Source organism: Lacerta agilis, chromosome 12, assembly GCF_009819535.1.
Source record: "Lacerta agilis isolate rLacAgi1 chromosome 12, rLacAgi1.pri, whole genome shotgun sequence".
Classification (NCBI taxonomy): Eukaryota; Metazoa; Chordata; class Lepidosauria; order Squamata; family Lacertidae; genus Lacerta; species Lacerta agilis.
In genome coordinates this window covers 52,695,210-52,710,547 of record NC_046323.1, presented here as the reverse complement: position 1 = coordinate 52,710,547, position 15,338 = coordinate 52,695,210, and the positions used below count along the sequence as shown (strand labels likewise).

The following is a 15,338-nucleotide window of genomic DNA, read 5'->3' as shown; positions in this document are numbered from 1 at the left end:
CCAAAGCGTTCCAAAACCAAGGCGCGCTGTAATGCAAAACGGATTAATCCAGACTTTTAAAAACAACCCCTAAAACTGCAATTTAACATGAATTTTACTATCTAACGAGACCATTGATCCATAAAATGAAGGCAGTAAACAAATGTACTGCCGTCAAACAACCCATCCAGTAGCTGAACTGGGCTCCACACAGTCACAAAACAAAAACAAAAAGAGCCACAAAAACACAAATAGATAGCAAAAACAGACAGACCTCAGCGTAACACTCAAAATCGGAGGCGTAATGACTGAATGGCAAAGGATGTGGGGCACAACATCATGCTGGAGGATTGGGAAAAGCTTTAGAATACAAATATAAAGTTTCAGCATGCAGTTTACTAAGAGAAAATATCATGAAGATGACGTACAGGTGGGTACTTAACCCCTGTGAAACTGGCCAAAATATACCATGGTCAAAGTAACAAATGGTGGAAATGTAAACAATTAGAAGGAACCTTCTTCCATATGTGGTGGTTGTGCCCTAAGGTGAAAGACTTCTGGGAAAAGATATATAATGAAATTAAAAAAGTGTTGAAAAACACATTCAAGAAGAAACCAGAGGCGTTTTTACTGGGCATCCTAGGTCAAGACATTGCAAAAAGTGATAGGAATTTGTTTTTGTATGCCACAACAGCAGCAAGAGTTTTGATAGCTAAGAACTGGAAGACAGAAGAATTACCAACGATTGAAGAATGGCAGATGAAAATGATGGACTATATGGAGCTTGCTGAGATGACAGGGAAACTTCGTGACCAGAGAGACGACGCGGTGGAAAAAGAATGGGTAAAATTTAAATTGTATTTAAAAGATCATTGTAAGATTGAAAATTAGATATATTTTGAGGATGATGATAATAATATAATAATAATAATAATAATAATTTATTATTTATACCCCACCCATCTGGCCGGGTCTCCCCAGCCACTCTGGGCGGCCTCCAACAAATACCAAAATACAATACAAAGTCACAATTTAAAAACTTCCCTAAACAGGGCTGCCTTTAGGTATTTTCTGAATGTCAGGTAGTTGTTTATTCCCTTGACTTCTGATGGGGGGTGTTCCACAGGGCGGGCGCCACTACCGAGAAGGCCCCTGCCTGGTTCCCTGTAGCTTTGCTTCTCGCAGTGAGGGAACCGCCAGAAGGCCCTCGGCGATGGATCTCAGTGTCCGGGCTGAATGATGGGGGTGGAGACGCTCCTTCAGGTATACTGGGCCGAGACTTTAAAGGTCAGCACCAACACTTTGAATTGTGCTCGGAAACGTACTGGGAGCCAATGCAGATCTCTCAGGACCGGTGATTTGTGGTCCCAGCGGCCACTCCCAGTCACCAGTCTAGCTGCCGCATTCTGGATTAATTGCAGTTTCCTGGTCACCTTCAAAGGTAGCCCCACGTAGAGCGCATTGCAGTAGTCCAAGCAGGAGATAACCAGAGCATGCACCACGCTGGCAAGACAGTCTGCGGGCAGGTAGAGTCTCATCCTGCGTACCAGATGGAGCTGGTAGACAGCCGCCCTGGACACAGAATTAACCTGTGCCTCCATGGACAGCTGTGAGTCCAAAATGACTCCCAGGCTGCGCACCTGGTCCTTCAGGGTCACAGTTACCCCATTCAGGACCAGGGATAAGATAGGCTGTAGAGTGGAAGTTAGTTGTTTTTGATATAAGATGATAGATATAAGAGATATAAGAGATAGATTTAATTAATTAGATAAGGATATATGAGATAAGAGATAAGAGATTTTAATGGATAAGTTGTTGGTAGGAAATAGAGTAGAATTAGATAGTTTTGGAAGTTACGAAAAAGGTATTTACAAGGGACGCAGAAGGAGGAGACAGGAGGAAGTCCCATTAAGATGTGAGGGAAAATTGAATTATATTTTATAGAAGTAATAAGTTGTTTTTTTGTGTTTTGTTTGTTAATGTTTGTTGTATTGTAGTTGTTAAGTTATTGTTTGTTTTTGTTATGTTAAAAAACCTAATAAATATTAAAAAAACGGAGGTGTAACACTCAAATCGGAAGCATAACACTCAAAAAGGAGCACGTTCGGATTCTGAAAAAAGTTTGCAAACCGGAACACTTACTTCTAGGTTTGCAGTGTTTGGTTTCCAAGTTGTTTGAGTACCAAGGCGTTTGAGAACCAAGGTGCCACTGTACTTGACCTGCCAAATTGCAAGCAAGGTGGTAATGTCATCTCTCTCTCCCCCTGCCTGCAATTTATTATTACAATCCAATCTGGCGCTACTCACAGCGTTTTGTGGGTTTTCATGTGGGGTCTCAAGACCACGCCGAGGGCCTTGCAGCGATCCCTCATCTTCTCGGCGTTCCTCTTCGCTGTGTCCAGGTCCACGGTGAACGCCGGGCTCGGCAGCTCTCCCACGGGTCTCCCGGTCCACATCTGTCAGGAGGAGAAACTTGGCAGGAGACCCACACGAATGGCACAAGGGATGCTTAAAAGGTAAAGGGACCCCTGACAGTTAAGTCCAGTCGCAGACGACTCTGGGGTTGCGGCGCTCATCTCACTTTAATGGCCGAGGGAGCCGGCGTACAGTTTCCAGGTCATGTGGCCAGCATGACTAAGCCGCTTCTGGCAAACCAGAGCAGCGCACGGAAACGCCGTTTACCTTCCCGCCAGAGTGGTACCTATTTATCTACTTGCACTTTGACGTGCTTTCAAACTGCTAGGTTGGCAGGAGCTAGCTCAGTTGGTGCTATCAGAGTATGGTGCCAATAACCCCAAGCTATCACCATAGAATCATAGAATCATAGAGTTGGAAGAGACCACAAGGGCCATCCAGTCCAACCCCCTGCCAAGCAGGAAACACCATCAAAGCATTCCTGACGGACGGCTGTCAAGCCTCCGCTTCAAGACCTCCAAAGAAGGAGACTCCCCCACACTCCTTGGCAGCAAATTCCACTGTCCAACAGCTCTCACTGTCCTGAAGTTCTTCCTAATGTTTAGGTGGAATCTTCTTTCTTGTAGTTTGAATCCATTGCCCCGTGTCCGCTTCTCTAGAGCAGCAGAAAACAACCTTTCTCCCTCCTCTATGTGACATCCTTTATATATTTGAACATGGCTATCATATCACCCCTTAACGTTCTCTTCTCCAGGCTAAACATACCCAACTCCCTAAACCGTTCCTCATAAGGCATCGTTTCCAGGCCTTGGACCATTTTGGTTGCCCTCCTCTGGACACATTCCAGCTTGTCAGTATCCTTCTTGAACTGTGGTGCCCAGAACTGGACACAGTATTCCAGGTGAGGTCTGACCAGAGCGGAATACAGTGGTACTATTACTTCCCTTGATCTAGACGCTATACTCTATATTGATGCAGAGAGCAGCCAGGCAGCACAATAGTATTCTTGGCTACTTCAGGGGAACAGACAATTTTGCCTTTTGAGGCTCGATGAAAGGGAAGGGAAATTTATCCGCGTGCAACAAGAAATGGAAAGTTTTCTTTTTTTGCCTGCCGGCCTGTCTCGAGACACTTAAGGAAACGGAACGAAATCTTAATTTGGAAAGAATAAGTGTACCTCTTCGCAGAGTTTGCTTTCGCTCAGATCCAGCTGCTCTTAAGTTGGGGTAAAGTCCGCTTTTGCAGCACAAGAGACTGATCAGGGCTGAGGTCATATGACATGGGGGGGCGGGACATGTGGGGGTGTTGGCTGTGCAGGGATCCCCATTGGCTTAGCCAAAGGGGGTGCAAGATCCACCTCTGCTTCCTATTGAATTAACTGCTTGCCACTCCAAAAACAAAACACAAAAACCCGACATGCAAAAATGAAGCTCTAAGGCTCACATGTGGCCACTGGCTGTGCACTGGTCAAAAAACATTTTGCAAAACCCAAGAAAGGAAAATGACGCTGTTGGTTTTTTTTTTAAATGAGGAAATGTTTAATTCATACTTTGTAATTGTATTATGAATGGACAATAAGTAATTTTAATGGTTTCTTAATTTACAATGGACATGTGGTATGTTGATAAATAATGGAACCAAGGAAGGGACTGGGGGGAAGTCAATTTTTTTGTTTCGTTTTGAATTTGTATGTTGTTGTTTTATTTTTGTTATTTTTGGGAAATTAATAAAAATATTCCAGAAAAACAGAAGGTTGCCAACTTTTTTCAGCGGCCCCTGCTCCTCTGCCCTCTTCTCCAGCATTGCAGCATCCTGCTGCTCGCCAGAATCACCAAAGCCTCCAGTTTGCTCCCTCAATTAAAAATATTGCAGGATCTCTCCCCCGCCCCAATATATTCCCCCCAGGGCTTCTGCAATCGCCAGCTCTTCAGTGCACGCCGGGCAGGATACGGTTAACTCTGCCTTCAGCTGAGATTTCAGAATGAGGCTGCCGAGAGAAAGAGCCGATTGCGCCCGACCGCGCAACTTATGTACCTCATCCCGGGAGGAGAACCGCAGAGCTGCTCCGGACCGGGAGCACTTAATGGACGCGCATGCGCCAGCAGGCCGCGTCCTCCGGCGCTTATTCTTGTGGTAGCCGTCTCGCCCGCGCGCCGTTCTTTTCTAAGGGATGGCTGGGCAGCGCCACCTGCCGGCAGGAGCGAGGAGAGCACGGGCTCGTTCCGCCTCTCTGACCGTTGCAACCCACGCAAAGTTCTGAGATTTAGCAGAGCAGAGCGCAAAATGAAATAAAATAAAATGCACGGTGGAGGAGCTGAGCGGGGTTTTTTTTGCAGCTCCTGCACGGTTGCAATTCTGCAGGAAATGCGTTCCGCTGCTACAAAGCCTCGGTTGCAGGTCCCAGCATTTTCTTGCCTGCAAAATTTGGAAGGAGAGAGGGAGAGAAAGCAAAGGAGATGCCGTTCTCCCCGGGCAAGCAGCAGTGGGAAGCAGCAGGAGCAGGAAAGAAGAGCCGGGTGAGATGCAAACTCTTGCAAAGGCGGAGTCAGGACTAGAAAAGGGCCACTGAAAGCCCTCCTGCTGCCTACAGCCACACCACCCTGAAAGCACCCGATCCCGTCCGATCTCGGAAGTTAAGCAGGGTCGGGCCCGGTTAGTACTTGGATGGGAGACCGCCTGGGAATACTGGGTGCGGTAGGCTTTTTTGCATTTCCCCTTTTGCAACTCAGACCGAGGAATCCCCTTTTTATCAAAGTCCACGGGCTTTTGCCTTGAAAGGCACTTTTGATGCAAAAAAAGTGGCTGGGAAATGCTCTCCCAATTTCTCCTGAAATTGCAGCCAGTTACAAGCCACGACCCGAATGGGAAATTCATGCATGTGAAAAATCGGCATCAAATCTCCCCTTTAAGGTGTCAGAACAGTCTTTGGATTTTGGAAAAAAAAGAGATGGTTCCTGAGCTCTGAGATGGATGGGAAAGTCGAAGTGACAATCAATGGGAGCAAAAGAAAGAATCCCACCATGCAGGAGATTTCCAGGTAGTCTCCCATCAAAGGACAGACCTGACCCCGCTTAACTTCCAAAATTAAAATGGCACCCAATGACATAACTCTAGATGCAGCTGCTGTTTATAGGCTCATAGAACTGTCAATTTTTTTATTTTTGCATTTCCACTTGCATTTTCCCAAAAATCTGCGGGCCTCTGAGTCACCTTGAAAGGCAGATTTGATGCATAAAGTTGCAACCTGATGTTTTCACATGCATGCACCCTGCATTCCAGATACACTCAAGGAGGTGTGCTTCCTAAGTAAAGGTAAAGGGACCCCTGACCATTAGGTCCAGTCGCAGATGACTCTGGGGTTGCGGTGCTCATCTCAGGTTACTGGCCGAGGGAGCCGGCGTACAGCTTCCGGGTCATGTGGCCAGCATGACTAAGAACCAGAGCAGCGCACGGAAACGCCGTTTACCTTCCCGCCGGAGCGGTACCTATTTATCTACTTGCACCTTGACATGCTTTCGAACTGCTAGGTTGGCAGGAGCAGGGACCGAGCAACGGGAGCTCACCCCGTCGCGGGGATTCGAACTGCCGACCTTCTGATCTGCAAGCCCTAGGCTCTGTGGTTTAACCCACAGCGCCACTGGTGCTTCCTAACCTGCCTGCAATTTCAAGAGAAATTGCAAGATGGGGTGAGACGGTGGGAAGTGCATTTCACGCCCGGCCACCCTTGAATGGAGGATACAGGTGCTCACCTGGAGAGCTTTTTCGCACCCCAAGCCCAAGCTTGCAGAGCTGCACGTGCGATTCCCACAGAGCCACCTCGCTGCCTGTTGCATGTCTGAACCCAGAGCCACGTGTTTCTGCACAAACAGCAAAAACAGGCCACAGGAAACATTTCCTTGCTCCGAAAGTGTTAAGGAGCTCGGAGCTGCCGCAGGGCTGTTCCAGGTCAAGACCGGACCTCAGGCAAAGTTCTCCCGAAGCTGCAGCTCCCCAAAGGATACAGACAGGCGGGCATTTAAATGCTCTGCCTCTAGAGAAGGCAGCAAAGTAGAAGAAGAAGTTTGGATTTGATGTCCCACTTTATCACTACCCTAAGGAGTCTCAAAGCGGCTCACATTCTCCTTTCCCTTCCTCCCCCACAGCAAACACTCTGTGAGGTGAGTGGGGCTGAGAGACTTCAGAGAAGTGTGACTAGCCCAAGGTCACCCAGCAGCTGCATGTGGAGGAGCGGGGAATCGAACCCGGTTCACCAGATTATGAGTCTACCGCTCTTAACCACTACACCACACTGGCTCTTGGATGTATTTGGATGGGAAATAATGGATGCCGCAGGGCTAACTGGTACTAGCAAGACACATGTCCTTCTTCATGCAGCGGATAGTTAATCTGTGGAACTCCCTCCCACAGGAGGCACTGATGGCCGCCAATCTGGTTGGCTTCAAAAGAGGATTGGACAGATTCATGGAGGAGGAGAGGGAGATCATTGACAGCAATTCTTCTGGAAACCAGTCGCTGGGAACCACAGGAGCGGGGCGGGCTCAGATCCTGCTTGCAGGTTTCCCACCCTGGTCGGATGCTGGAGTGGATTTGACATTGGCCTGATCCTGCTTGCAAGGCTGCTGTTATGATCTGAGAGCAGATGGGATCAGGTGTTTTCAGGGTGGTGTGGATGCAGACAGCTTATTCTTAAATTATTATTAACCCACTCACCCTGGAACCTCATGGCAGAGGGTGCACAGGAACAGTGCCGGATTTACGTATAAGCTAAACAAGCTGCTAAACAAGCTATAGCTTAGGGCCCCACTCTCTTGGGCCCCCCCAAAGGTTTTAAGGGGGAAAAACTGGGTGTACATTTCCAAAATATAAGATAGAAAACAAATAAAAAAAAACCTACATACAGCAACAGTGTTTGTGTGTTGTGTAGGCTCCTATGATGTAAGTCATGGGCCCCACCTGCTAACCTGCTCCCTAAAATATCACTGGTTTGCTCCTTTCTATATATAGGGTGCCTACATTCTGCATGGACTGGTTGCAAGGCAACACATGCAAATGGCTTTAGATACCCATTAGGTCCATAAATTACCATAGCATATACTCAACACAAAAAACAGCGACAATTTGTTGTTGACAAAGGACAGCTGGACATATAAAGGGCCCCATTACCTTCAGTAGCTTAGGACCTCATCCAACCTAAATCCGGTCCTGCATAGGAAATCTAGCACCAACACACCCTCCGTCCTTCCCACCTTCTCAGGGAAGTCTTCTCATTGCTTCATCAAGCAGTCGTCTTCTTGCAACAGAGAAACGGGCTGCTCAGAAGGTCTGCGTTTCTGGAAGAATGAGCACTCCATTGTGTCCACTGAAATAACAAGCTCCTTTTCTCCTTCCCTCAACTGTTTCCAGTCTAGTCGGTCATTGCAAGACTATCTTGTAATGATACAAGACCGACTATCTTGATTTCAGCAAGGCCTTTGACAAGGTGCCCCATGATATTCTTGTAAAGAAGCTGGTAAAATGTGTGCTAGACAATGCTACCATTCAGTGGATTTGTAACTGGCTGACTAACCGAACCCAAAGGGTCCTCATCAATGGCTCCTCTTCATCCTGGAGAGAAGTGACTAGTGGGGTGCCACAGGGTTCTGTCTTGGGCCCAGTCTTATTCAACATCTTCATCAATGACTTGGATGATGGGCTTGAGGGCATCCTGATCAAGTTTGCAGATGACACCAAATTGGGAGGGGTGGCTAATACCCCAGAGGACAGGATCACACTTCAAAATGACCTTAACAGACTAGACAACTGGGCCAAAGCAAACAAGATGAATTTTAACAGGGAGAAATGTAAAGTACTACACTTGGGCAAAAAAAAATGAAAGGCACAAATGCAGGATGGGTGACACCTGGCTTGAGAGCAGTACATGGGAAAAGGATCTAGGAGTCTTGGTAGACCATAAACTTGACATGAGTCAACAGTGTGATGCAGCAGCTAAAAAAGACAATGCAATTCTGGGCTGCACCAATAGGAGTATAGCGTCTAGATCAAGGGAAGTAATAGTACCACTCTGGTCAGACCTCACTGGAATACTGTGTCCAGTTCTGGGCGCACCACAGTTCAAGAAGGATACTGACAAGCTGGAACGTGTCCAGAGGAGGGCAACCAAAATGGTCAAAGGCCTGGAAACGATGCCTTATGAGGAACGGCTTAGGGAACTGGGTATGTTTAGCCTGGAGAAGAGAAGGTTAAGGGGTGATAGGATAGCCATGTTCAAATATATAAAGGATGTCATATAGAGGAGGGAGAAAGGTTGTTTTCTGCTGCTCCAGAGAAGCGGACACGGGGCAATGGATTCAAACTACAAGAAAGAAGATTCCACCTCACATTAGGAAGAACTTCCTGACAGTGAGAGCTGTCGGACAGTGGAGTTTGCTACCAAGGAGTGTGGTGGAGTCTCCTTCTTTGGAGGTCTTTAAGCGGAGGCTTGACAGCCATCTGTCAGGAATGCTTGATGGTGTTTCCTGCTTGGCAGGGGGTTGGAATGGATGGCCCTTGTGGTCTCTTCCAACTCTATGATTCTATGATTCTAGGAGCTTTAAGAAACCGGTACTCCTCTTTGTGTTTTTTCCTTCTCCCTCCCCCACCTCCCTTTCCTTGTGTGTCTTAGCTTGTAAACCAGAGATCAGAAACACTTTTGAGTTTTTTTTAAATTATTTATTAGTGATATGCAAAGTGCTCTGGAAAACAAGTGTTTTCATAGTGAAGCTGCTGGATGTCACAGCTGCCTTTCAATCTCTGGCTCTGCTTTTACAATATGGACATTGCTCCTTAAACCGCCGCCCCCTGGGTGATTGCTTCTTTCTTTCCCAAACCCTCTGCACTGGGGCTTTACATAGGACATTATGACATGGGCCCAAGGCAGGGCCACAAACCAGGAACTGTGGAAATGCACTGTTCACTTCGATGGGAGCTATTCAGGTGACCCTCCAGGAAGAGGGTGCCCTTAAATACAGCCTTTGCCAACCTGGTGCCCTCCAAATCTTTTGGACTACCACTTCCATCAGGCTGTGCTGGTTGAGCCTGATGGGAGTTGTAGTCCAGAGCATCCAGAGGGCACCGGGGTTGGCAATAGCTGCCTTAATCGCTCAGGACCCGGAAGGAACAGCGAGAGCCGGACCAAAAGAACTCGCAGGCTGCGCTTGTTTCTTTCCAAAGTTTATTCAAAGTCACGTGAACAGGATACCGTCAAGTCTGTGGGGCAGGCCCAGTACAGCTGAAGGCAAGAAGTCATTTTCAAGTTTAAGGCATATTTATATTAAAATAAAAATAAAAACCAGAAGTTCAGATTGTGCTTTTATATCCTTTCGGAAAGAAAAACTGTGGATAGATCCTTGGATTTGCTGTGTTTTCCTGAGAGTAGATAGCTCAATGTGGCTTGGCCTCATCCCTACCATCTTCCCCAACTGGAAACATTTCTTTTTTGCTCTTACGCTACAGAGAGTAAAAGGAAAATTCCTGTGTCCCTCTAGGCACTTCCATAGCACTGAACGCCAAGAGAAGACCTCAAAGCACCGGTGGAGTCGATCGCTGCCTGCTTTGCTGTGTGCCATTAAGTTTCGCCAGTGAAAACAGGTGCAAATCTACCTTGACGTTACCTGGGCGGCCTTCATCTTAGTTGCGAAAAAGCAGCTACTGGCGCAGTGCTTTAGGAATCGGACCAGGGGCTGGAAACGGCACTTTGCATTATGATACAACAAAGAATCCCATTTCTTCTTCCCAGGTCTCTCCTCTGCTCCCTGCCAACCTCCCTGTGTAAATCATCTCCAAATTGCCCATCGGAAGGAAAACTTAAGATGGGAAGGAAACCCAGCGGTTTGCATGCTGACACATTAAAGAATAGTAAGGCATATTGCGAGTGCTCCAGATGTGGGACTGCTGTGCTTACCAGTCGTCACCGCACAGTCCTTCAGTTGGAGGTCTGTATAGTTGCAAAAATGGATGGGAGGTTCTGGAGCAGATTTCCCCCAAGCCGGCGCAGTGGACCACAACCCCCATCAGCCGCGGGAGCTGCGCTCTAGCAACGTCACGAGGGCGCCAGCTTGGAGAAGTCTGCTCCGGAGCTGGGGCCACGAGCCTTTCCTTGGGCCGTTGCCGAGTTGAGAGAAAAACCTCTGCAACTCTGAACAGGAGCGATGGCTGTGATAAGGCTTTGGGGCCTGCACGGAGCGCCACTTTGGAAAACAGGGTCCATTTTCTCCCTCGGCTGACGGCAAGAGCCGCTCTTACAGGGATCCCAAGCTAAAACTGGTCCGTGCAGGATCTTCCTTCCGGCAACCCTGCTATGCAAACAGATCCCCAGCTGGGAAACAGACCAAGCCACCTAGACAAAGCTCAGCGTTTGTTTCCCCCCACCTTTGCTGGCCTTTTGCCTTTTTCCCTTCTGCGTCGAGTGTGACTTGGTTGGGACGCAGTCCAGCAGCCACAGGAAGAGGTTCCTCAAAGCCACCCTCATCCAACCTCTATTCTGAACCCATTCCAGCTGGGAGCCCTGTTGTTGTCCCATTCGGAAGCGTTAAAACACAGAATTTCGAAGACAAGCACGGGCAAAAGAACAACAACCCCAAAACAGATCCTCGGGTCCTTTCTCTCCCCTCCTAAAGGCAGGAGATTCCAAGGTCAAAGCGAGGAGGTAACGAAGACCTCTCCGGTGAAACGTTTGCTACGCCTTGGATCCTGACCGCCCCCCCTCCTTAAATTCTCATGGAGAAACATCAGAGGTGTTTTGAGTCTTGCTCTCTCCAAGCCAGCAGGATCTAAGAAACTCACAGATAAACTCCCCACCCCCACCCACTTTAAATACAAAAAATTAGAAAAGTTTGGATCAACATTATCATAAAAGATACAAAACTTGTGTGTTTGTGTGTGTGTGTGTATATATATATATCTGTACACAAAAAACAGAACAATTGTGGGGTTTTTGGGGGGAGGAGGAAAGTCTTTTTGCCAAAAAAAGAGAGCGGATATTGCACTTTGTGGAATTTGGTCTTCACCCAGGAATTATTATTTTGGAAGAGGTCGATGGGGAGGTGGGTGGGAGGAATCGGAAGCTGCCTTTGCTTTTAGAGCTCAGGTCTTCTCTTCACGAACGAAGGGGGCCGAGGGCCTACTGCAGCCGCCGGGTGACCTCCAAATGTTTCGGACTACAACTCCCATGAGGTTGGTACTGACTGGGCATGATGGAGTTGTAGTCCGAGACGTTTGGAGCTGCCCAGTCGCCGAAGGCTGGCCTGTTCAACGAATGCAAACTGCTCCTCTGTTGATCCTGGAACTCAAAAGGGGCAAGGCAAGTTGGCGGGACGTAGGCGGAGAATTCTGCAAGGCGCTCCTATTCCTCACCTGGAATATTCACCCCCGCCGGAAGGAACCCCAATGGCGCCCACATTCTGCCACCTTACCCCTTTTCCCACGGCGCTGGTAGGAAGGCGACAGACAATGGAGTCTGCGGAGAAGGCGCTGCCTGTCCAGCCAACCACATCCGTTTCCCCCCCCCTCCCCTGCCAGTGGGAAGGGAGGAAACATGCGACCCTCCAAAGCAAAAAGCACAACGCAGTTGCTCAAGGGGGCAAACAGAAAGATGGGTTTGTTTCCCCACTGAGAACCTTCCAACAGAACTGAGGATCTACGTTGCGGGAGAGTCGTGGCGGAACGTTATCTGCACGGTGGTGGTGCGCCAAGAAGCGGCGCAGCTGCTCAGAGATGAGGGAGCTTGGGGCTGGGGTTTCCTCTCTGACTTTCTGCAAATGCAGAGGGCCCCAGAGAGATGGGGTCAAGTCATCAGGTCTGCCCTCCCCACTTAGTGCTTTTGCTAGACTTCTGCAGGAGACTACTGGCAAGCAGCTTTTCAAAACAGGGGCGATCGCAGAAGTGTGGCGGAGCCGCACCGTTGAAAGCCCACTAAGGGGAAAGGCCAGCGTTGTTGTTTTTTTTCTTTTCTGGTGCTGAATCACCAGGGGGTGGACTGGATGACCCTTGGGGTCCCCCCCTTCCAACTCTCCAGCCCACAACAACTTCCCCGAACCCACCCTTCCCTTTGCGTCCTTTGGGAATGCAAAATTTGCAGCACGGGGGTTATTCTCAACAAGGTTCTCACCCGGCCAAAGTCCTATTGGCTTTTTTTTAAAAGCTGGACCCCAAGGGGAACTTGCTGCTGGTGACATCAGCTTCCACCAGCCTGGTATCCTCCAAATGTTTTGGGCCTACAGGCCTGGCTGGGCCTGATGGGAGCTGCGAGCCAAAATACCTGGTGCCAACGCTGCCAGGTGTTATCCTGGTACCAACAGGCAAGTTGCCAATTTCAGAGTTAAACCGGATCTTTTGATATCTCACCAAAACCTCCTATCCACTGCCCCAGTCCACCAAGAAAAGGAACTGAAGCCCAGACCGATATCTAGGGGTTGGTGAATAAAATAAAAAGTGCCAAGGTCTCAAAATTTGCTGCAACTGAGAAACGGTGGGGAATGGTGTCAAAACTGCACACCTTTCAAACTGGTACATTTCCCCCCCCCCCCTTGAGGGTTGATACAAAGGATCTATTACAGGTAGCTGTAAGAATAAAAACCAACCTTCATCGCCGTTAAGAGAAAGCACCTTAGGGTGCAGGTCAGAGTCACCAGCAGACCTCAGCCAGCTCCTTCGAACGCTTTTCAATGTTTGACCGGCGACGGTAAAGGGAGCGTGGCCCCCTTAAAAGAGGAGCGCTGGGCTTGTTCCAAGGGGGGAGAGCAAGAGGTTGAAAGCAGTTGCGTCTGCAGGAAGGTTAGAAGGCCAGGAAACCCACCTCTGTGGGACAGAAGACCGCATGGATGGTTTCTCCTGAATATGCTTAGCAGAGGCCGCCGTAAACTAAGGTTTTGCTCGGTAAAAAGTTGGGGTGAAGACACAAATTACCAAGTGGCAGGGTTTTATTGCTGGTGAAGACACTTGCGGGGCCCTAAGACAGCCGTGTGCAGTAAGATTACAGGCATTCTGTTCCTCTACTCCTTACCCCCCCCCCATTCCACCAATATGACCCCCTCAACTTGGGGCCACAGTTTCCAGAGCGAGTGGGACTTTGGGGAGGGGCACCCTCCTTCCCTTTTTCAAACCAGAGGGTAGGTTTGGGGCAGGCAACCCCAAACTCGGTCATCCAGGTGTTTTGGGACTACAATTCCCATCATCCCCGACCACTGGTCCCGTTAGCTAGGGATGATGGGAGTTGTAGTCCCAAAACAGCTGGAGGGACGAGTTTGGGGGTGCCTGGTTTAGGGGGTCGGGGTAGGACATGCCGGCATCTGTGCAGAGGACCCCTGGCTTAATGCTTTGCGGGTTTGCTGCTCTGCCAGAGCTATTTGCCTGGGGGACAGTGTGTGCACCTCTCCCCCCATCCCAAAATGCCACACGTGCCTGCCGGCCATTACAGCTTTCTCTCTCTAGAGCGAGAGGAGAGAACTTCTGCCTGGGCGAGGGCGAAGCAGCCGTCCTCGGAATTGGTGCAAGTTTCTCGACGTAGTGCAACAAAAATGGGTCCTTTTAAGGCCATCGGAGAAAGACCAGACCGCAGTCTTGAGGCTGGTGCGTCTATTGCGTTTCTGTCCCCTACCCCAAAACCGCCAAAGATCGGGAGGAGGCAGATAAGGTACTCCCCCCACCCCACCCATTCCAGTCCTCTTGTCTCTTTCCCGGTGTGACAACTGCGTCACGCGATTGCCCCTTCAAGCGCCACAGGAATCGAGTCTCGGTCGGGGAAAAGAGGAGCAGCCGGGTGGGCTCTAGGAAGCCCCTTCCCCGTGATTGTTCTGCGAACGCCGCCCTCGGAAGGCTGCTCCAGGTGTGTTAGAGACCTCCGACTTGCAGGTGGGTCCCCGAGGAAGTTTGTTTTCCTCCTTCTTTTTCCACGCAGGGGAACTCTGCAGAACGCAACGCTCCGGGGACAAGGCAAAGAGGCCTCCGGGCAGCGGAAGACGTCCCAAAGCGGGCCAGGCCAGGCAGATCCCGTGTCCCGCCGTGGCTGCGAGGCTACAGGTTAAAGCCAACCTGAACTCCTTACTTGGACTCGGCGGGGTTGTATTCTGTCTCTCCGGACGACACCTGCGAGATGCGCCGCGTCGAACGCCACAGCCGCCGGTGGAACTGCCCCGACTTCACCTGCAGGCACAAGGCAGACCGGGAAGCGGAGGGAGGTGGGGAATTAGTTTATTATTGTTACTGCTGTTATCAGAATTCTAAGGTCTCAAATATAAATTAAATGTTCATAAGTCATTGGGCTTATCGGGGAGGATGGTGAATCTGCATATAGGCGGGAAGTAGACCATCTTGTTTCGCGGTGGAGCAGGAATAACTTGGTGCTAAATGCCCAAAAGGGATGCGGGTGGCGCTGTGGGTTAAACCACAGAGCCTAGGGCTTGCCGATCAGAAGGTCGGCGGTTCGAATCCCTGCGACGGGGTAAGCTCCCATTGCTCAGTCCCTGTTCCTGCCCACCTAGCAGTTCGAAAGCACATCAAAGTGCAAGTAGATAAATAGGTACCGCTCCGGCGGGAAGGGAAACGGTGTTTCCATGTGCTGCTCTGGTTCGCCAGAAGCGGCTTTGTCATGCTGGCCACATGATCCGGAAGCTGTACGCCGGCTCCCTTGGCCAGTAAAGCGAGATGAGCACCGCAACCCCAGAGTCGGACACGACTGGACCTAATGATCAGGGGGCCCTTTACCTTTAAATGCTCAAAAGACAGTGGAAATGATAATCGATTTTAGGAAGCATCCTCCCATCTCGCTGCCACTTTCCATTCTTGGTAACATGGTTATAGTGGTAGAGTCCTTTAAGTTCCTGGGCTCTATAATTTCTCAAAACTTAAATTGGTCAGGCAACATCAATATTATTATTAAAAAGGTCCACCAGAGATTGTATCTCTTGCGA

General features: G+C 49.3%; 2 protein-coding genes and 1 non-coding gene across 3 annotated transcripts in view; 1 reads left to right on the top strand and 2 right to left on the bottom strand.

Moving 5' to 3' along the window:
* Positions 1–3,649, bottom strand: part of LOC117056155 (D-threo-3-hydroxyaspartate dehydratase-like) — a 56,607-nt gene extending 52,958 nt beyond the window's left edge. The window contains 2 exon segments of the mRNA XM_033166327.1: positions 2,287–2,435; positions 3,572–3,649. Of these exon segments, the coding sequence (XP_033022218.1) occupies positions 2,287–2,435 (149 nt within the window). The 5' untranslated portion in view covers positions 3,572–3,649.
* Positions 3,650–4,976: 1,327 nt separating this feature from the next.
* LOC117056208 lies at positions 4,977–5,095 on the top strand. Its single transcript, XR_004427707.1, has one exon. It is a non-coding gene; the product is annotated as a 5S ribosomal RNA (ribosomal RNA).
* Positions 5,096–14,082: 8,987 nt separating this feature from the next.
* The window catches only part of NBEAL2 (neurobeachin like 2), a 203,476-nt gene continuing 202,220 nt past the window's right edge, over positions 14,083–15,338 (bottom strand). The window contains exon 53 of the mRNA XM_033165069.1: positions 14,083–14,571. Coding sequence (XP_033020960.1) covers positions 14,470–14,571 — 102 coding nt within the window. The 3' untranslated portion in view covers positions 14,083–14,469. The remainder of the gene's footprint in view (positions 14,572–15,338) is intronic.